Genomic DNA, 23422 nt, shown 5'->3' on the forward strand with positions numbered 1-23422 from the left:
CAAAGTATTCAGCTAGTGACTATAGGTGATGATCTATTGACTGGGAGAGTTAATAACTAAGCTTTCATTTGATAAATGTAATTACAATATATGTTTGATATATTTAACAAGAACTATCTGTTTAATGTTCAATAAAATGGGAAACAGACTGGAAAAATATCACAACAAATATAAAAAAGATTAATATCAATAAATATCAGAATTATTTGAAACAAAACCAAAATATGTCAGCAAACCAGACAAAAGACTTGAACAGATAATTCTCAAAACTGGGAAATACACAGTTAACCCTTGAACAATGCAGGGGTTGGGGTGCCTGCCCTCCCTCCCCCCTGGAGGGGAAAATCCATGTATAACTTTTAACACAGCCTCTCAAATTTAACTGCTAATAGCCCACTGTTGACCAGAAGCCTTACTGTTAACATAACTAGCCGATTAACAGACATGTTGTACGTTACTTGTGTTATGTATTATATTCAAACAAAAAAGAGAAAAGAAAGTGTTAAGAAAATTATAATGAAGAGAAGATATATTTACGATGCTGTATTGTATTTATTGAAAGAAATCCATGTGCAAGTGGACCTGTGCATTTCAAACCCATATTGTTCAAGGGTCAACTGCAATTCATTAATTCACTCCTTCAACAAACATTTAATAAACTCTTTCATCAGGCACTGGACTAAGTGGTAGCAAATAAGATCTCTGAGGTGGAGGTGTGAGAGATGGACAAAAAGCAAGATGTTCTAAAAACAAGAATTTCAGATAGTGCTGCTACAGTGTAATAAGGTAAAGAGTGACCTTTTGGTTTTTATTTTGTTTTGTTTTGATTTTTGCCTTATCGGAAAGCATTGGTAGTTGTGCAGTTGTAGTTTAGGATTGCTAATTTCTACTTAATTGGGAAAGAATGAGATTGAAATTTTATATGGATTCCCTTATAATTAGACTTATATGTGGTTTTCTTTTTCAGTTTTTTCTTTTGATTCCTCTTGAAGATGTTTATATAATGGATAGAGTGCAAATTGAGATCTGTCGTTTCTTGTGGAGACTACTTATGTGTGTTCTTTTCATTGAATTGTCTTTTGTTCTGTTGGGAGGGAAACTATTCCTCTGAAAAATGTTCACATTTTTTTCCTGTGGCTTCATTCAGTAGTGAAATGTAGTGATTTGATTTTGCCATGAGTCAGTGGTACATCAGAGGGTAGAACCTTCTCTGGAACCTTCTCTGCTTATTGTACAGGATGGTTATAAGGGTCACATGAGGTACCTGTGGAAATTAAAGGAATCCCTGGGTACTTAGAGGTGGAAGGAGCTGCTGGGGCTTATCTTTGTCCTTTGCTGTTTAATTCTATATCATGTAACTAAATGTTTCAAACTGCAGTTAAAATATAGGAAGTTCAGAGCATTTCTTTAAAGGAAGGTAATAAGGGGTTTTGCAGATGGGGATGGAGTTACTTGTGTAAGGAACTCTCTTTAACATTTGGTATTTTTCATATATTACTCTAGATTGATCCAGAAAAACAGCAAGAAAGATGCCTGTTACGTTGCAGTTGTAATTATTATTATTGTTATTATTATATTTAGGGACTTTTTAGGTATGGGAAAACGATAATGGAATAGGAAAATAAATTTCAGTCTTCAATTTTTATTTGGAAGTTTTTGAGAATATAAGGTCTGGGAAGAAAAGGAACGAGGTTTTAAGAAATGGAAATAGAAATAGTACTAGGATATAAGAGAGTAAATAAATAGCCTTTATACTCATGTTAGCCCATGGTTTCTTTAATTCTGACCACCTGTGTGGAATTGTTTTCTTTTTAAAAGAAACTTGAACATAACTTCAGAAGAAGATTTGATTCTTTATTTCTGGACTGCATATATATAACAAGACCATCAGAATGTCGGGAGCCTCAGTGAAGGTGGCTGTGCGGGTTCGGCCCTTCAATTCTCGAGAGACCAGCAAAGAGTCCAAGTGCATCATTCAGATGCAAGGCAACTCGACCAGTGAGTACTTGTTATTTTCTACCAATTATATCTCATTTTCCTATCCTTTCTCTTTTCCTTTCTTACTGTGTACAGAATAAATGAACATTGGGTAGTAACACTTTGAACTTTGCTACTCTGAATGATCCACTAAATTCTTCCCCCTGTGATATTTGCTGTAGCATATTTAAATATGGACTGTTTATTTTGTTCTTTATGATTGAGAAATCCTTGGAGAACTGAATTAATTTAGCTAGTTATAACTTTGAAATCTTAATGGTAATAAAGGTGTAAGCAGTGATTTTTACTTAATCATGATGTGAAATGTATCTTTTGAGGCTCTAAGATTATTTTTCTTTCTTAATTTTAAATGGTACTTGAGCTTGCCAAGATGATCTTAACTTACTTGCATTCCTTAACATGGTTCTTTGAGTTGAACAACAGATGTAGCTATAAATAGAAAATAAACTTGTAAATTTATTACAAAATTGTAAGTAATTGCTTATAATTTTTTAAAAAATAAGATGATTTATTATTGAAATCGAAGTCCTTGCTTTCTGGTTTCTTTCTTTATGTATAATTGCTTAGGTGAAAAGACTTAAGCTGGTTTATTTTGTAACTTTATTAATGCCTTGATATGGATTTGTAGGCAAATTATTTAAAGTAGTGGTAGGTTGTACTATCTTGAAACCTACAACTTTGTGATAAAGCAGAATCATTGCTCTTCCAGGCACACAAATTAATGCTAAGTTGTTTGGGAAACCATTCTGATTTCATCTATTTGTGGGCCATTAGCCAGTGTTCTCTGTAGAAGATTCTATCAGTGGGAAATAAAGTATATATTTAAGGTGTACAGTGTGATGTTCTGATATATGTATACATTGCAGAATGACTACCACAATCCATACTAATTAATGTATCCATCACCTCTCATAGTTACCCACTTTTATTGTGGTAATAACATTGGAGATCTATTTCTCAGCAAATTTTAAGTATACAAAACATTAATTATAGTCATTATATTGCACGTTTGGTCTCCAGAACTTATTCATCTCAGGACTAAACGTTTGTATCTTTCGATCAGTATCTCCTCTTTTGCCCCCATCCCTACCCTCTGATAACCACCATTCTGTTCTCTGTTACTATGAGTTTGCCTCTTTTATTAGACTTTTCATTTTTATTTTTTATTTATTTTTTATTTTTTATTTTTTTAAATTTTTATTTATTTATGATAGTCACACAGAGAGAGAGAGAGAGAGAGAGGCAGAGACACAGGCAGAGGGAGAAGCAGGCTCCACGCAGGGAGCCCGACGTGGGACTCGATCTCTGGTCTCCAGGATCGTGCCCTGGGCTGAAGGCAGGCGCCAAACCGCTGCGCCACCCAGGGATCCCTTTTAAGTGATTTTTATTTATTTATTTGTTTTATTTATTTATTTGAGAGAGAGCAAGAGAACAATGCACAAGTGGGAGTAGGGAGCAGAGGGACAAGCAGACTTCCCGCTGAGCAGGGAGGCTGATGCAGGGCCTGATCCCAGGACTCCTGAAATCATGACCTGAGCTGAAGCCAGATGCTTAACCAGCTGAGCCACCTGGGTGCCCCAAGAAAAATGTTTATGCTCTGAAATGTCACTTATTTAAGTTATGTTGTTTTTTGTGCTTCATGTTAAGAGTTAATGTTTTACACAGTATGTAAGTAAATCTTTGCACAGGGGCCATTCTAATTTGTAGTAGTCCAATTTTAGTATATGTGGTGACGTGAACACGCTAAATCCTAATTATTGAGCTCTTGTTTCTCTCTGCAAAATGTATTTAATTATAACTTAGTTTGGAGGCATTTTTGACTGTTGGCATTCCCTCTAAAAATGCTAGTATATAGTTCTTTTAAAAGGTAGACTTTAGAAATCCTGGGTCAGGAGCCAGAATTAATCCTAAAAAGAACTACTTTTCTCTGTGATATGTTTTGCATACAGAATTATCTAGGAGAAATCCCCAGTGTTACAGGTATCTGTTGTTACTTCCCTTATAGGATTGCAAATCTTACTAAAAACTTTTAGGTAGAAATGAGTATTAGAAGGCACCTGGGGGCAGTCTGGGTGGCTCAGTGGTTTCCGCCGCCTTCGGCCCAGGCCATGATCCTGGAGACCTGGGATCGAGTCCAACGCCCGGCTCCCTGCTTCTCCCTCCGCTTGTGTCTCTACCTCTCTTTCTGTTTCTCATGAATAAATAAATAAAATCTTAAAAAAAAAAGAGGGGGCAGCTGGGTGGCTCAGTGGTTGAGCATCTGCCTTTCGCTCAGGTCATGATCCCAGGGTACTGGGATCAAGTTCTGCATAGGGCTCCCTGCAGGGAGCCTACTTATCCCTCTGGCTATGTTTCTGCCTCTCTGTGTCTCTCATGAATAAAGAAATAAAATCTTTAAAAAAATAAAAAGAAAAAGAAATGAGTATTAAAAGGCCCTATTCATGAAATGCAAAAATCAATTTACTGTACAAAAACAAATGGAGGTGTTTTATTAATATAAATAATGATACTGGTGTTTTTTTTCTTGATGACAAATCGTTTTTAGAATGTCCACATCTTTTTTTTTTTTTTTTAAGATTTTATTTATTTATTCATGATAGAGAGAGACAGAGAGAGAGAGAGAGAGGCAGAGGGAGAAGCAGGCTCCATGCCGGGAGCCCAACACGGGACTCAATCCTGGGACTCCAGGATCGCGTCCTGGACCAAAGGCAGGCGCCAAACTGCTGAGCCACCCAGGGATCCCCAGAATGCCCACATCTTAAATTGTCTATAAATTTTATTCATTGTCAAAGTCAGACAGCATTGTGTTCATCTCCCCCTAATTTTTATTTATTTTTGTGATTAGGTAAAACATTCATTCACATAGTGTAAAATTCAAAAGTTACAAAAAATATTTAGTTAAAACACTTCCTATCACCTATCACGTAGTCAACCCATTCCTCTCCCCAGAAGCAACTTGTGTTTTATTTCCTTCCAGAGATAGTGTAAGCAGCAATATCTTTTTCTAAGATCATATTTTACCATTTTAATTAGTGATAAGGTATAATAGTGGTTTATTTTTCAGTCTTGATGACGTTTGTTTTGTTTATTTTTTTATCCCTTTCTCAGTGGCATGTTTTAAATACCTAAATAATACAGCTCATGTTTATAATTTGTAAAAATTGTTTCCTTTGAGATTTTAGCCTGAAAGAATATCTGTTTAAGTTAATAGGTTTTATGTCTACTATATATATATTGATATGCTGAGTACTAAATAGAATATTAAAAAAAGTAATCAACTGACTATCTAGGAGAATAAGACTATTAGAGCATGTAGTAAAATTAAAAGTTTTCTGGGGGGCAGCCCGGGTGGCTCAGCAGTTTAACGCCGCCTTTGGCCCAGGGCCTGATCCTGGGGACCTGGGATCGAGTCCCATGTCGGGCACCCTGAGTGGAGCCTGCTTCTCCCTCTGCCTGTGTCTCTGCCTCTCTCTCTCTATCTCTCTCTCTTTGTCTCTCATGAATAAATAAATAAATAAATTGTTTAAAAAAGAAAAAAGTTTTCTGGGGATGCCTGGATGGCTCAGCAGTTAAAGCATCTTCCTTTGGCTCAGGGCATGCTGGAGTCCTGGGATTGAGTCCCATGTTGGGTTCTCTGCATGGTGCCTGGTTCTCCCTCTGCCTGTGTCTCTCATGAATAAATAAATAAAATCTTATTAGAAAAGTTTTTCTGTAGTTCTGGATAGTTTGAGAAATGGATCTATGTCTGCTAGATTTTCTGACTTTGCTTTTTTTTTATCATTTAGATTAAAAGCTTACTAAGAAATTATTAATGGTTATAAAAAAGGTGTTAGAGCTCATTGTTTCTAAGATATTTAGCTTTCTTTTTGACCTTGTTTTGATTGTCAGTTTAGGGGGGAAAAGTAAAATTATCCAAATATATCCGTTCTGGATGAAGAATGTCAAATGTTTTCACTTGTAGAAGATAGCAAATTGAAAGAGAAAATAAGTTCCCTAGTTACATACCTTTGGAGGGTAGGGCTGTAAATTTTATAGTTTGTGAAGATTTAAGTTCTATTCACCTTCTTGCTTACCTCCCACAAAAATCTCTTCAGAATGATTGAATATATTGATCTTTTTGTGAAAAAAATAATGAAGAAATGCCTAGTTTTTATTAAAAGTAATAATTTGGTTGCAGTAGGCCTGGGCATATTGTACTGGTCATATGAAAACTAATCTATGGGGATGCCTGGGTGGCGCAGTGGTTGAGCGTCTGCCTTTGGCTCAGGGCATGATCCTGGAGACCTGGGATCGAGTCCCACATCGGGCTCCCTGCATGGAGCCTGCTTCTCCTCTCTCTGCCTGTGTCTCTCCCTTTCTCTCTGTGTCTCTCATGAATAAATAAATAAAATCTTAAAAACAAAACAAAACAAACTAATCTATGGATCACATTAAGCGTAGTGCTGAACTCCCAAATGGTTTTTCTTTTTCCAAATGGTTTTTCTATCATATTGTGTTCAAAACTGTTGTAGACAATAGGGTGAGTGGCTCTGCTCTGCCTTATCATTTCTTTTCCTTTCTCTTTTGAGAGTTTGCTCTAATGTGAGTCTATAGGAATTACAGTTATGTGTACCATAGGACCTGCACTTAAGGAGTTTTAAATTTGTGGTAGAGGACACAAGACATACTGAAATAAACTCAGTACAAAGTAAGTGTTCAAAGTGGTAATTGCCATAAACAAGGGTTTTTTAAAAAGTGCAAAGGACCCTTGTAGGATTTGTAGATGGTGGGGCATTTCAGCTGGACCTTGTGGAGTAAGTAGGATTTAAGCAAAAAATCTGGTGTGTTTGGGGAAAATTTCAGAATTGCAGCTCATTAGAACTTCCTAGTGTTATGACTAGATAAGGGTATTCTTGACCTTCATCTAGCTATAAGACATTGCCTCTCTGCATGTAAACATTTAGCAGGAGAAATTTGTGACATTTATTTGTTTATATATATATATACATATATATACATATATATATGTGTATATATAAATATATTTTTAAAAAGTAGGCTCCACCTCTAGTGTGGGGCTTGAACTCACAACTCTGAGACCAAGTGTCACATACTCCACCCACTGAGCCAGCCAGGCACTCCCAGAAATTAGTGACTTTTAAATTAACATTAGTCTACTGAAACAAAAATCCTAATTTGATGAATCAGCCTTGGACAAAGTAAGGTTTATTTTCTAGGTAAATACTTTATTATGGCTCAGAAGTTTTGGGGTAATTTTGATTCCTTTGAAAGGTGTTTGTTCTTGGAAAACTAATTAATTGTATGAGAGACTTTTTCCTCTAGATTTTTGATGGTTTCAGTTTTCTGCTAATGTTTTCTCTTTCTGCTTTTAATTTATATGGCCATTTCTTAGTAATTTGACTAAAATGTAATCCAAATAATTTTGTGTGAAAGATTTTAAGCAAGCTATTTGTTCTGTTAGAAAGTATTAATGGCTTATTAAAAATAAAGTTGGGTTTAAGATTGGGAAAAAGCATGTATTTCATTGCAAAAAATGAAATAACTTTGCTATAGCCACATGTGTTAGCTGCATTAAAAGACTGCTGTGCTGGCAAGCTGGCCTGGACTGTTGCTCACAGGGATTATAGCTGATTGCACATGGAATGCAATGGAATGTTCCTACCATAAGGTCTCTTATGAAAAAGTAGAAGAGGGTGAAGAGTACTTTAGGGAACATGCCAAATCTGAAAACTGAGTAGAAGCAGTTTTATTTAAGCACTTTCTGGTCTCAGAATATTTTCCATGGTACAGATAAATGTTACTGCCTTGACATTTTGGAGACCCAAGTGCATACAAATGGCTTTGTTTAAAAATATCCCATTATATTCCAAGTTTCTCCCACTTTGGAACCTTTTTTTTTTTTGGTCTAATTACTCTTAAAAGGGAAAATGGGGCAGAATTAATGGTTGAACTGCTCACATTTATGGTAAATCTGGAGACTTTGAAACTGCATGAATTCCCCTCTGAAAAACAGGAGGGTAGGTGAAGCTGGTTCCAACACGATCCTTTAGGTGATTAAATTGTAATTGTTTGCTTCATCTTTAACTACGGGAATATGTCTCTAGCTACCCCTTTGGTAAGTCTCCTTCATATATTTATGAATCTTCCTTTGCCGAGGGTCTTTTTTGTTTTTCATTGCTCAAATCTTAGTGGGATAGAAGGGACCCTGGTTGTTTTGTTTTTTTTTTTCCACCCTGTTAATTACTAACACAGTACATTTTTTTTTTATAAAAATTAATCTTTTTAAGTTTATTTTTTTAAGATTTTATTTATTTATTCATGAGAGACAGAGAGAGAGAGAGAGAGAGAGAGAGGCAGAGACAGGCAGAGGGAGAAGCCAGGCTCCATGCAGGGAGCCTGATGTGGGACTCTACCCCAGGTCTCCAGGATCACACCCCGGGCTAAAGGCGGCACTAAACCACTGGGCCACCGAGGCTGCCCAAACACACAGTACATTTTTAAAGGCTTTTTTCTTTCTTTCTTTCTTTTTTTTTTTTAAAGATTGTATTTATTCATGAGAGACACACAGAGAGAGAGAGGCAGAGACATAGGTAGAGGGAGAAGCAGGTTCCCTGCTAGGAGCCTGATGTGAGAATTGATCCCAGGACACTGGGATCACAGCCTGAACCAAAGGCAGATGCTCAACCGCTGAGCCACCCAGGTGTCCCTTTTCTTTTCTTTTTTAAAAGATTTTATTATTGGAGAGCAGAGTGAGTGAGAGAGAGAGCACATGAGTGGGGGGAGGGGCAGAGGGAGAGGGGAAAAGTAGGCTCCCCACTTGAGCAGGGAGCCTGACATGGGGCTCAATCCCAGGACCCTGGTCATGACCCCTGCTGAAGGCAGACGCTTAACCGACTGAGCCACCCAGGTGCCCCTTTGAAGGTTTTTTCATTCACATACGTACATTTCTTTTTTTCTTTTTAAGATTTTATTTATGTATTCATGAGAGACACAGAGAGGCAGAGACATAGGCAGAGGGAGAAGCAGGCTCCATGCAGGGAGCCTGATGTGGGACTTGATCCCAAGACACTGGGATCACAACAGGAACCAAAGGCAGATGCTTAATCACTGAGCCACCAGATGCCCCTTTCCACATGTACATTTCTAAATGAAATGCTGCACATCACAACTAGTACAAAGAATGACTTCATGTCCATTAATGAAAATTTGGGATGGAGGAAGGGACAAAGTGGAAGTTTGGAAAGAAAGACTTTTTTCTTTAAAGGTTTTTTTGTTTGTTTGTTTGTTTTAAAGATTTTATTTATTTATTCAAGAGAGAGAGAGAGAGAGGCAGAGACACAGGCAGAGGGAGCAGGCCCCATGCCAGGAGCCTGATGTGGGACTCGATCCCGGGTCTCCAGGATTACGCCCTGGGCTGAAGGTGGCACTGAACCCCTGAGCCATCCAGGGATCCCCGGAAAGAAAGACTTTTTAAAGGAATTCTTTTTTTTTTTTTTTAATAAAGATTTTATTTATTCATGAGAGACACAGAGAGGCAGAGACACAGGCAGAGGGAGGAGAAGCAAGCTTCATGCAAGGAGCCCGATGTGGGACTCCATCCTGGGAATCCGGGATCAGACCCTGAGCCAAAGGCAGACACTCAACTGCTGAGCCACCCAGGTGTCCCTAAAGGAATTCTTTTAAATCTGAATGTGTTTTCTAGCCTACAGTCAGAATGAGGTCTCCTGAAGTCTTTTCTGGAATAAGCCATGATTAGTTAGATCAGACTGAGGTGTAAACTCCATAATCCAGCATCCAGAGTGCTTTCCAGTGTGGCTGGAGATGTAGGATAAGGCCAGCTCTTTAGCTGTACTTCTCCACATCCACACCATGTGTTCTAACCTTAGAGATGGAATGCTCAGTATTTTTTTTTAAGTTTTTTTTTTTAATTTATTCATGAGAGACACCCAGAGAGAGGCAGAGAAATAGGCAGAGAAGCAGGGAGAAGCAGGCTCCATGCAGGGAGCCTGATGTGGGACTCAATCCTGGGACTCCAGGACCATGCCCTGGGCCGGAGGCAGGTGCTAAACTGCTGAATGCTCAGTATTTCTTAACTGACCTTTGTGAGGATGCATTCTGTGAACTGCTTATCTCATTCACACTCAGTCATGTATCTTTATAACTTATAACCTTTATAACTATTTCCCTGAGTCACTAAAACTGCTGAAGATTTGGGCATTCAGACCCTTTTTTTGTTTTGTTTTGTTTTTTGAACTCAGACCCTGACATCAAGACCCAAGCCATCAAGTCAGACACTTAAATGACAGAGGCACCCTTTGGGCATTTAAACTCTTAGCAGCACAGTTTTTCTTAGAGCAAAAAACTGGAAACAGTTTCAGTATCCATCAACAGGGGAATGGATAAATAAATCGTGATACATTTACATAAAATATACAGAAGAGAAGAATTACTGTTTACACACACACAAATTATAAACAAACTGTAGCTATACAAGCAACTCAGAAGACATTGGTGTATTTATATAAACAGCTGGCAAAGCTGTTCTCTATATTCTTTATGCTCTACAAACACATGGGAAAGCTATGAAGAAAAGTAAGGCAATAATGACAAAATTTAGCATGCTTCAGAGTTGAGATGGTGGGCAGAGAGATCTGGGAGGGTCAGACAGTGGAGCTGCAGAGGTGAGAATCCTATTCTTTAATTGTCTGGTGGGTACTTGGGGTTTTGCCCTATTGTCTCAGCTTGTGAATTTTATAAAGATTTATTTATTTTTAAAGGAAGAGAGAGTGTGTGCATGAGTGAGGGGAGGGGGTGAGCAGAGGGAGAGGGAGAGTCCCAAGCAGACTCTGTGCTGAACACAGACCCCAATGTGGGGCTCCATCTCATGACCCTGAGAAAATAACCTGAGCCAAAACCAAGAGTCAGATGCTCAACCAACTGAGCCACCCAGGCACCTCTATAAATTTATATATTTTATGGATCTATCTACTGCATATATACTAAGTATTTACTTTGAAAAAATATGCAAACTACGGGAAAAAAAATAAGTCCTCACTTTGCAAATAGAGCTATTATGTACCATACCTATTTATATCAGTGACCAGGGCTTATCATGTGATTGGTACATGCCCATGAAATTTTTCTCTTGCCCCCTCTTTCTGAATCCGTCCAGACACTTCACTCCTTTTTCCAAAGAGAGGAATGTTTACTCTTTGAATGGGATGTCCATATTGATTCAGTGACACTCATTTGGTCCCTGGAATGAAAGAAGGTGAACAGCGATGAGGCTTATGTGGTACTGGGAGAAGAACTCATAAAATCTATGGAAATCCATGTGGGTACCAGTGGCATTAAACTTTTTTTTAAAAATTTGAAGTGAAAAAAAAAATTTTGAAGTGACACAATTTTTCCTGTAGTCAGGGTTTGGAGCTACAGCAGTGAAGTGTGTGCATGTATGTGGGAGAATGTTGGGGAACAGAGGTGCCACAGGAATAATAGTACTTTTACCCAGTTGGGAGTTGACTGAAACTGAGTTTGTCCTTTAGAATGACATTTGAAGTTAGCCTTCTAAATTTAGCCTATCTGCTGGCCCCTGACTTTGCCGTGCACCTTTTTACACCCTGACCTTTCTTTTTTTTATTATTTTTTATTTTTATTTATTCATTCATGATAGTCACAGAGAGAGAGAGAGGGGCAGAGACACAGGCAGAGAGGGAGAAGCAGGCTCCATGCAGGGAGCCCGACGTGGGATTCGATCCTGGGTCTCCAGGATCGCGCCCTGGTCCAAAGGCAGGCGCAAACCGCTGCGCCACCCAGGGATCCCCACCCTGACCTTTCTTTTGCCCCGTCAGTCTTTAAAGCCGCTTCTGCCTTGCTTTCCTCAGGCCCAAAATAGACTTTGTATTTTCTTCTACATCTGACACAATGACTTCTCGTGTGGCAACTTACTAAGATGATATCCTGGAATGTATCCTTGGAATGTACCATCTTTTAGGGGAGATAAACTATCATTAACTTATTGAGCACCTTCTTCTACGTATTCTTGAAGAACATGATCTTTTTTTTTAAAGATTTTATTTATTTGTTTATTTATTTATTTATTTATTTGAGATACAGAGAGAGAGAGAGAGAAGCAGAGACACAGGCAGAGGGAGAAGCTCCATGCAGGGAGCCTGATGTGGGACTCGATCCCAGGTCTCCAGGATCACACCCTGGGCCAAAGGCAGGCACTAAACTGCTGAGCCACCCAGGGATCCCTGAAGAACATAATCGTAATGGCTCTATAATATTGTTACATTAATAAACCATAATTTAGCCCTTTCATGAAGATGACGCCTAAGGTGAAGAAGGAAGCCCTGCCCCTCCCAAAGCCAAAGCCAAAGCAAAGGCTTTGAAAGCTAAGAAAGCGGTGCTGAAAGGTGTACATAGTCACAAAAAAAGGAAGACACGCACATTCCACAGGACGCAGGGTCTCCGAAGTCAGTCCAAATATCCTCTAAAGAGCGCCCCCAGGAGAAACAAGCTTGATCACTATGCCATCATCAAGGTCCCCCTGACTACTGAGTCAGCCATGAAGAATATAGAAGACAACAACACAGTTGTGTTCATTGTGGATGTCAAGACCAATAAGCACCAGATCAAACAGGCTGTGAAGAAGCTCTATGACATTGATGTGGCCAAGGTCAACATCTTGATCAGATTGGGATCATCTAAACTGAGTCCAGTCGGCTATAAATCTAAATATAAATTTTTTCACCATAACAAAAAAAGTAAACCATAATTTATTTACCTGATCCCTTATCATCAAACAATTGAGCTTTAAAACCACTTCTTACAGGCCTGCTGTAAGGAAGAGTGTAAGCCTCACACAGGTGGGGATGGAATTGTTTCTAGAAGGCAGTTTATGCAGCTCTCTGCCTGCCTAATAAGCATGTTGAGCTCGACATGTTCAAAACTGAATTCCTAATATGTCCCCTTCCAGTCCTGTTCTTCTGCACTCTCTTCAACTCAGTGGAAATTCTTTGTGGTTGCTCAGGGCAAAAATCATGTCATCATCCTTGACTTCTCTCCTATCTTCTGTCAGAAGGGCCTGTGGACTTCTGGGGCAGAAACTGACCACTCTTTCCCCCTGTTGCCACCACCCACAGTAACGTCTTAGCAAGTCATCTTCTATTCTAGCACTCTGTTTTCTCGACAGAGCAGCTAGAGTAATCCTTTTAGAATGGAAGTCAGATTGTTTTTTTTCCCCCCCACAGAACTCTAAGATGGTTCCCATGTCACTCCTAGTAAAGCTAAAGTTTGTTCACTGACCTCCCCTCCACTTTGTCAAACCTCTGTAGCCTCCTTGGTCTTTTACTTAATAGCATATTGGGTACATTTCCCCATGCTTCAGCAACGTGATTTTAATGGCTCCATGTCTTCTTTTGTATTTAAGAACCATATGTTGTTTAGCCCCTCCTTTGTGGTCAAACACTTGAACCTTAAATTTTGTTTATTCAGTGGAAATGTTGCTAGTGCCTACCTAGCCTAATATCCCAGGGTTGCTGTGAGGATCAAGTGGAATCAGTTATACCGCATAGGATGGTATTTGTGTGTGTGTGTGTGTGTGTGTGTGTGTGTGTGTGTTTCATAGGATGGTATTTGAAACGTTACTTGTTACCTTGTTTTTTTGTGGTTAGTTTTGGTATCTAAATTGTTATTTTCAATGGGAATATAAATGTAAAGGCAGGAACAATTATACCTATCCCCACATTGGAAGAAGCCTTTGGTATTGTGTATTTGCAACTGCTTTTTATTACATTTTATAATTTAAACTTCTTCAGTTAGCTTAAAAATCTACCATTTCGGGATCCCTGGGTGGCGCAGCGGTTTGGCGCCTGCCTTTGGCCCAGGAAGCGATCCTGGAGACCCAGGATCGAATCCCACATCAGGCTCCCCGTGCATGGAGCCTGCTTCTCCCTCTGCCTATGTCTCTGCCTCTCTCTCTCTCTCTCTCTCTCTCTCTGTGACTATCATAAAAAAAAAATTTTTTTTTTGAAAAAAAAAAAAATCTACCATTTCGATTCCAAAACCTTGAAGAGAAGATGACTAGCTAAAATCTTGTAGGAAACCTAGTCTTCTGTGTCACTTTGCATCTTACTGTTTTAGGCTTTTGAGGTGGACTTGAATAAATCCAAACTGTACTTCATGTGGCCTTTATATATGCATTTGTTTGTTTGCTTTTTTTTTCCCCAAAGGGGAAAACAACCATCCCCAGGCTTGGCTTGGCTTTTCTTTCTTCTTTCTTTCCCTCCTTTTCTTTCTTTCTTTCTTTGTTTCTTTCATGCCTTCTTTGCAATTCTCAAGAGATGTTTTAGAGTTCATTTTTTAGAGTCCATGCTGGTAACATGGTGCTGATTGCTTTTGGTAGTTGCCCAGTGAAGTGTGAAGTGCTGTAATAGGAGCTAGCAAAGTCTGGAGAGCTGTTAGTGAGACTGGGAAAGGGCCTGCAGCATCTGGTTGTATGGTAGGCAAGGGTAGGTATTTAGATTTAATTTTTGGTAGCATGTTAACAATTGCTTATTTTGTCAAAATCATTTCCAGTGGGCTAAAAACAGTTCTTAGTTGCATTGCTTAGGGACGAATGCTCTGTACATATAGGTGGTAAGAATAAGAAATATGAAATTAGGTTTTTTTAGAGCATCTATAAGAAATTAGGTTTTTGTTATTCAGCAAACATAGCATGGGAGGCCACCAGGTTCTCAGAGCCTTAGAGATAGATAAACATTGCAGTGTGATGACTCATAAAAGCATTGAAGAGAGACATCTGAATAATTGAACGATAGGCCAGGAAAGGTAGGGAATGTCTGGGAAGCCTTTTTGTTTTGGCAGAACAGATAACTGTATGGCCAGAATTAGCAGAAGGTATGTGAATGACTGAACTGCATTTACTATTTCCTTGTGACCTTGTTCGGTCCAATACCAAGAGTTTATTTTGTAACTGTGAATAAACTTGAGGAGGCAAAATGGGTGAAGGGAGAAACAAAAGCAGCTTTTTAAATGCCTGTTAGTGGGGAAAAACCAAACCATGATTAGTAATTAACAACAACAAAAACAGTAATAAACACTTAAGCTGTGCCAACCACAGTCAGGCACTTACAGATTTTAACTCATTTAGTCCTCACGGTAATCCTAGGGCAGATACTCCTATTTTCCCCATTTCACAGATGACTTGTCTGGGGTCACATGTCTAGGAATTAGGAGAAAATGACTTTGTGCTGTCTGGCTCCAGAAACTCTCTTTTAATCTCTGCCTAGTACATATTGCCTCTCAAAATAGTAAGTTTTATTGTTCTGTGTAGAAGTACTATCTGTGTGTAATTTGAACCTGTTAGATTAAAATTTATTCTGATGTCCCTCCTTGATGCAGGATAATTATGAATAACAAGGGCATTATTATTAGTTCCACCATCTTTGTCCTACTTGGACTGAGCAAGGTAGAGAGGTAGGCCTTCCAAAGTATCTCTTTTCCCAATTGTTTAACATTTGCTTGGGAATAGTTGTTAATTGAGGGTTTGTTCAGTGTTTATTGTAGCTTGAGGCGCCTGGCTAGCTCCATTGGTAGAGTATATGACTCTTGATCTTGGGGTTGTGAGTTCAAGCCCCATATTGGGTATAGAGATGACTTAAAAGAAAATCTTTAAAACAAAGTGTTTATTATAGCTAGCTTATTTATTTTATACCCAATTGATGACATTGTGACATTACAGAATTGGTAGGGTTTCTTTTTCCCATTGTATATTTATTTTTAATACCTGGGATTGAATATATAGTGAACACATATAGTGTATTTATATTGTTTATAGGATTTGGAATCTAAGTTTGTTATTTTAAACGATAAAGGAATTTTATGATTGTAGGTTTTCTACTTAATTGTACTTTGGGCATTATGCTTTTATATCATTTTAATGTATTTCTAGAAATATGTTATTTTGTGTAGAGGAGGGAGCTGTTTATGGGTTTTGGAATATAAATGGTGTACAAAATGGCTTTATTATGTGCAATTTCAAAAAGACTTTGGGTATAGGAAGATTTTGGAAAAATCACTGGGATTTTCAACAGGCTCTAAGTGTTAGAAAAGTTAATATAAAGTTACAGTGTTGCACAATGATAAGTTAATTGTAGTTGTGGGCAAAATCTTTCATAGTTTGCCAACAACACTATAATTGCTACATAGAGACTTTGAGAAATTAGATAAACAAATTCATTTTGGAGAATAAAAAGTATTTTAAGTACAAATCTTGTTTTGACTGCCGTGTTTTGTAGGGCTTAGTAATTAAAACATTATTTCTGCACCTTTATGCTGAAATAACAAAATAGAGAAGAAGGCAAAGAGAAAAAGGAGTAAAGTTAGGGAATGAACAGACTTTGTAAGGCCAATTTTGACTGGAAGAGTCTCTAAGAAAGAGAAGACAGTCTTCTGGTTCATTAATAGACTAAAACCTATAGAACATTTTGTGATAATCATTTTATTTTTTAAAAGGTTTTATTTATTTATTTGAGAGTGCTGAGCAAGTGAGAGAGCAGGAATAGGGGTAACAGGAATGGGAGCAGGAAAAGCAGACTCCCTGCTGATTGGAGAGCCTGACACAGGGCTCCATCCTACGACCCCAGGGTCATGATCTGAGCCAAAGGCAGATGCTCAACCAACTGAGCCACTAAGGCACCCCTGTGATAATCATTTTATTTTATTTTATTTTATTTTATTTTATTTTATTTTATTTATTTATTTATTTATTTATTTATTTATTTATTTTTATTCATAGAGATGCAGAGAGAGAGAGAGAGAGAGAGAGAGAGAGAGAGAGGCAGAGACACAGGCAGAGGGAGAAGCAGGCTCCATGCAGAGAGCCTGACGTGGGACTCGATCCAGGGTCTCCAGGGTCACGCCCCAGGCTGCAGGCGGCACTAAACCTCTGTGCCACCGGGGCTTCCCTGTGATAATCATTTTAAAGGCATTTCTGTTCATCTTGGATAAGGCCTTCAGGTAAGCCTTCACATGAAAGAGTCTGTCCTGTTCTTCACTCTTCTCCAGCCTTCTCAAAGTAATGAGTGTCAACTACAGCACAAGGAATAAATGAAGACAAAGGAGGAAAGGTATATAGGGCCTCCAGAGAGAGAAAAGCAAGATCCTCTTCCCTGTGGATTAGGGAAAAGATCCAGTTAGACCTTCAGTGCTGAAGTTGCCTTTCTGATTTGTGAAGGGGACTTAAAAAAACAGCCTTGAAACCAGATGAGATCTGGATGGTGATGGAAACCAAGGCATAGAGGTGAGGGTGAGCAGAACTCTGGGAAGTCAGGGGATCCCCTGAACAAAGACTCGTTTCTCCAGGGGGGCCAGACATGGTTGTGGTAATAAGCATTGTCATGATAGGTAGTGGAGCTTGACTTCCTCTGTGAATGTTACCATCCCCTCTCTTGGCTCTTGGATCCCTGTGCTCTCCTGATTGCCTTCCTCCCTCATAGACCATTCAACCTCCGTTCTTCCTCACCTCCTAGGTTAAAAGTGCACCAAACTTTGTCTCTTTTCTTTGCTCTCCTATGTGATCCCCTAGGTGGTTCATTCAGGCTGAAGGCTTTAAGTGTCGTGAGGTGATGATGACTCCCAAATTAATTTCTCCAGCCTGGACTGACCTCTCTGGAGATCTCTAGGTCTCTCGACCACCCTGCTGCTAACCTAATCCTACTTGAGAGCCTAAGAAGGATCTTACCCTTAACATGTCCTCAATGGAACTGCTGTTTTCTCCTCCCTGTGCACTCAAGTGGCCCTTCCTTCATTCTCAGCCTTTTTTTTTTTAGTTTCTCAGACCGAATATTGGAGTAACTCTGGTCATCTCTCTCTCTCTCTCTCTCTTTCTCTCTCTCTCTCTCTCTCATAGGCTGCCTGCAGTCCATCAGGAAGGCCTGTCCTCTCTGCCGTTACAAGTGGGGACAGGCACCATTTCTTTTGAGCCTTAGTCAATACACGGCAGTAGCTTCTATCTTTCCACTTCTGCCTTTGTTCCCATACAGGAGCCAGAGTCTTGTTTGGAAATGTAAATCAGATGTCACCTCTGTGCTTCAGATCCTTTGTTGACTTCCTGTCACTTTTAGAATAAAACTAAAAATCCTTGCCTTGGTCACAAAGCCCCAGTCGCATTTGGCCTCTGGCTAGCTATGTGATTTGACATCTTATCATCATTTACTTTTTTCTGGCTATGGTGGTGGTCTTTTTTTTTCTTTTTTTTTTTTTTTGGTCTTTTTTTTTCTTAAATGTTACTAAATCCCTGCTCAAATATTATCTTCTCAGAGGTGACAGTCTGCCCTTTAAAAAAAAAAAAGGATTTATTTATTTATTTAGGTGGGGGGAGGGGTAAAGGAAGGGAGGGAGAGTCTAAAGCAGACTTTGCATTGAGCATGGATCCCTAAGTGGGGTTTGATCCCACGAACCTGAGATCATGACCTTAGCTGAAACCAAGAGTCAAAAGCCTGACTGTGCCGCCCAGGCACCTCAGTGGTGGCGGTCTGCCCACTTTTCATAGCCAACCCCACCACCGCCACTGTCGTATCTCCTAAGTCTCCTTAATTTTTCTTCCCCAGGTTATACTATCTATATTAGTTAATTATCTAACTCCCAGATTAGAATATAAACTCTTTGAAGATAAGAGACTGGTTTTCACTACATACTTACATCTGGGGCATGGTAGGCACTCAGATATTTGTCAAATGAAAGAATATTTTGAACATTTGTTTGGTGTTAGAATTCTTGACATGGTCTAGTCATTAATCCCACAACAATTCTATAAAGTTAGGGAATGTTACTGTTGTACCCATTTTACAGATAAGAAAATTGAGGCTTAACTAAACAGTTTGTTATATGCCCTAGCCAGTATGAATGCTAGGTTAGTACTGGCTACTTGGGAAGGAGGGGTTAGATTAAAGCTTCTCTAGTATTCTATTTCCTTCATTGCTAAAATCCTTGAAAATACCTTCTAAAAATATTTTCCATTTCTAGGTCAACTTGTATTTTGATCATTGAATTTTGGGTCATACTTTAAGACAGAAATTCCGTTTTGGCTCACAAGACGCAATGTTTTTGGTATAGGAATGGACCTTTTTCTGTCCCTGCCCCCATAAATGCTATTTAGTAGAACTCCTGGATTTCTGATGCCAGATGCAGTTCTCATGGGAGTCATCTGATAAATGGCAAGCAGAATTTCCCAAACATTCTGTATCGGTTGCTGTGTTGTGTGTAATTGGTCTCCACACTTCCACTCATGCCTTCCTCCAATCCATTCTCCATACTGCAGTGTATAACTGTAATCAAGTAACTCAAGTGAGTTCTCGTGGCTCGGGGGTTCACCAACTCCTTGTGGTTCGTTGATTATTTGACCCTGCGGTTTTAGTGCTTTTCTAACTCTTTGTTGTTCCTTGTACTTGAGCCATACCTGGCAAACCAGTATCTGGATGCCACATGTTTCTTTTTACCCTAAGGCTTCCTAAGCAGTTCTCTGGCTTGGGATGCATACTGCCCAAGATTTGGAACCTTGGAGTCAGTTGTTCCAAACTTTAGTCCAGCCTCTGGCCTCAGGCAAGTGCCCTCTCTAGTGCCCCAAATGTAAAATGGAGGTGATAATAGTATCTACCTCATAAGGTTATTATAAGGACTAAGTGAGTGAATACATGTAATGCTTTAGCACAGTGCTTGGAACATAGTGAGCATTTAATAAGTGTTAACTCTTCACTTTCCCTAGCTGTCTCCTGTTTATCCTCAGCCCAGCCTTCTCTGTTTTATCAAATCAAAGTTTACTGACTTCAGAAATCATCTCTAAGTTTAGACCCCGTGCTTATCTAGCATGGCTCTTCCCATAATTTGAAAGCATTTATTTATTTTGTGTGATTATATGTCTGCCTCCTCCCTTGGCTATTAGGTCTAGAAGGGCAGAAATAACTTTTTGCTTGCCATTATATCCCCAGCAGAGTGCCTGGCAAATAATTTATGCTTAATAAATGTACCCAATAAATGAAAGTGCTGTTCAACTTTTCCATTCTTAAAATAGGATCTTGGGATCTTTTGCAATAATGCTGCTGCTTCTTCTTCTTCTGCTTCTTCTGCTTCTTCTTCTTGGATGCCAGGGCAGAGGGAGAAGGAGAGAGAGAATCTTTTTTTTTTTTTAATTTTTAAAAAAGATTTTATTTATTTAATCATGAGAGATCCACAGAGAGAGAGGGAGAGAGGCACAGGTACAGGCAGAGGGAGAAGCAGGCTCCATGCAGGGAGCCCGACGTGGGACTCGATTCTGGGTCTCCAGGACCTGGCCATGGGCCGAAGGCAGCACCAAACTGCTAAGCCACCAGCTGCCTGAGAGAGAGAACCTTAAACAGATTCCATACCCAGTGTGGAGTCTGAAGCCGGGCTTGATCTCACAACCCTGAGATCATGACCTGAACCAGAGTCAAGAATCAGATGCTTAACTGACTGAGCTGCCCAGGCACCCCAATAATGCTTGTTTTGAGAGGGATTAATGTTAGTATAGAAGCTAGCATTATTTCCAACATGGGAGACTTGGAAAGCTGAGCACAGTGAGTGAAAGTACAGAAAGCAAAGGGGCAGGGACTATTGGAAAACAGGGAGAAAGATCAGGAAAGTGGATTTGTTCAGATGTATGCTGTCTAACAGAGTGTTTTTGTTGAAGATCCTTGATCAATTCTGGATTGATGTACCTTAGTTATGGTATTCAGCAGTGACTCAACCAGTGCTTATCGAGTTCCTGCACCTTACCCTTCTAATTGAATGTACGTTTCAGAGGAACTACTTGGGAAGATAAATGCTGAGACTATTAGCATTTATTTATGTCTGTTGCTGTTTAGCATATCACTACCTCTTGAGTGTGTGTCATGTGTGTGAAGTCAAGAATCTGTTTCATACCCACATAAGAATCCTTATTCAGAGCAAGCTTGTCATATCTAGAACATTGTAGAAAATTTTACAGCAATAAATTTGAATGGTAAGACCTCTGCCTGATAGGGGATTGCATATTTCCTGTGAAATATGCCTCCCATTATACTTTCCTTTACCCTTGTCTTTCCTGGTGACCCCCATCAGCACATCTTCCTATTTAAAACTTGGTCATCTTTCTTTCTGTTCCCATCTTTCCTTCTGTTCCCTGTTTACCCCTTACTGCTATTTACTAAAAGTTGTATTTCTACTCCCTGAGATTGGATTTAGATTCCTCCTCTCCCAGAGATGAATGTTTCTTTTTTCTTTTTTTTTTAAGACTTTTTTACTTATTCATGAGAGACCCACAGAGAGAGAGAGAGGCAGAGACACAGTCAGAGGGAGAAGCAGGCTCCATGCAGGGAGCCTGATGTGGGGCTCGATCCCCGGGACTCCAGGATCAGGCCCTGGGCCGAAGGCGGGTGCTAAACCGCTGGGCCACCCAGGGATCCCAAGATGAATGTTTTTTTTTTTTTTAATTTTAAAGAATTTATTTATTTATTCATGAGAGACACGGAGAGAGAGGCAGAGACACAGTCAGAGGGAGAAGCAGGCTCCATGCAGGGAGCCTGATGTGGGGCTCGATCCCGGGACTCCAGGATCACGCCCTGGGCCCAAGGCAGGCACTACACCTCTGAGCCACCCAGGGATCCTTGAGATGAATGTTTCTTAACAGAAGTTGAGTAATAAGTTGGCTGCTCAAGGAGAAGAGACTCAGGAAGCAAGTTATGTTGAGAGAGCTAAGTACCAGTCCACAAATAAGCATCACCTACTTATGAAGTCAGCACTGTGAGTGATGCAGAAAGAGGAGTCATGGTTTCCAGCTACAAAGAAGTAACAGTCTGTAAGGAAAGATATAACTAACATAGTCATTGGATCTTTGGGTGTATATTGAGAATCTATCATATGGCAGGTATTCTCCTTGGAGCTGGGATATAGCAGTAGATGAAACAAGTTCTGGTGTCATGGAACCTCCGTTCCAGTGACTCACATAATAAGTCAGGCAGTCAGGAGTGCAGTGAAGACAAATAAAGCAGGGGAAGCAGATGGAGAGTGAAGGCATGCTGTTTAAGTAGGATGGTCAGAAAAGGGCCATCTGATGTTTGAGCAGAGACCTGTATGAAGTTAGGGAGTGGGCTGTTCAGATACTTGGGGCAGTAGCATTCCTGTTAAGGCCAAAATGCAAAGGCCCTGAAATGATAGAATATCTTCATTTAGAAGGACAGCAGAAAAAAAAAAAAAAAAAAAAAGGACAGCAGGAAAAAAAGGGGGGGGGGGGGAGCAGCAGGGCTGGAGTAGGGGGTGAATCATTCCAGTAACTGGGCAGGAGGTCAGAGGGAGTAGAGTTTTGTTCAGTGTTTGGCGCGAAGCTGTTGGAATGTTCACCAGAGGCATGATGTGAATGTGATCTGGGTTAGTGTGAGAAAAGGACCACTGTTTGCAGTGTGGAGATAAGATTCTCCAGGGGCTCAGGGGAAGCCAGGAGCCCAGTTAGGAGTTACTGCCATCTTCCAGGTGAAAGAGTTGGTGGCTTGGACCAAGGTGGTAATGATGATGGTGATAAGCTATGGAATTCAGGATTCATTTTGAAAGTAGAGCTGATCAGATGTGGGGTGTGAGAGAAGAAAGTTGAAGATGACTCTTGAGATCCATTTATGAAAAGCTGCTTGTGGAGATGGGTCCAGGTCTGGAGTATACTATGTCCAGAGAAGTCTCAATAGGAAGGGAGGCCTCAGGTGCAGAAATTGCTTAAAAGGGGCCTTGAAAAAAAGGGGGGGGCTTGAAAATTGGCATAAAAGGTGATTTTATAGGAAATAAAGCAGTATGAGGGGTATAGATAGCATTTACAGTAGAGTTTTGTTCTGACTCTAGTCTTCAAAATATGCCTGGAGTCCATTCATTGCAGAAAAAGTGGTTATTTATCCTAAACAAAGCTTGCACACTGATGAGACATGGCCCTGGGAGGCATGCTATGTTTTTAACAGCTTTTACATTGGTGAAAATAGTTTATACATTGAAGATATTCATTAATTAGTATTATTCCATTCTTATGTGCTCAGTTGACTTTGATATGAAGAACCACTGTATTAAATATTGCCTAATCTTTTGGTAATACAATTCTCTCTATATTCTTTCTGTGAAAGTTGATGAAATGAACTGATATTTTATGTGTATATTGCATAGGTATGCACTATTTTTCTTTTTATGCTTCTGAAAATGATACAGGATTTAATGAAATTAAAATCATACATGCCAAAAGAAGGACATGCATCTGAGTGCCTGTTTGGTGTAAGGCATTGTAGATCCACAAGACTGGATCCACGTACTGAGGGGATTTCAAATGTAGGAACACCACAGATTTGGTGGTACAGCTAAAGGACCCCAATGTAGTACTTTGATTCTTGCTAAG

At 39.5% G+C, this 23422-nt stretch overlaps 1 protein-coding gene across 10 annotated transcripts in view; it reads left to right on the forward strand.

Annotated features, from left to right (window-relative positions):
- Positions 1 to 23422, forward strand: part of KIF1B (kinesin family member 1B) — a 147049-nt gene that overhangs the window by 15183 nt on the left and 108444 nt on the right. For all 10 annotated transcript variants that reach the window (XM_041772648.1, XM_041772638.1, XM_041772642.1 and 7 more), the window contains exon 2: positions 1819 to 1998. In XM_041772648.1, the coding sequence (XP_041628582.1) occupies positions 1893 to 1998 (106 nt within the window). In that variant the 5' untranslated portion in view covers positions 1819 to 1892. The remainder of the gene's footprint in view (positions 1 to 1818; positions 1999 to 23422) is intronic.

The sequence above is a fragment of the Vulpes lagopus genome, chromosome 10 (genome assembly GCF_018345385.1).
Source record: "Vulpes lagopus strain Blue_001 chromosome 10, ASM1834538v1, whole genome shotgun sequence".
NCBI lineage: Eukaryota > Metazoa > Chordata > Mammalia > Carnivora > Canidae > Vulpes > Vulpes lagopus.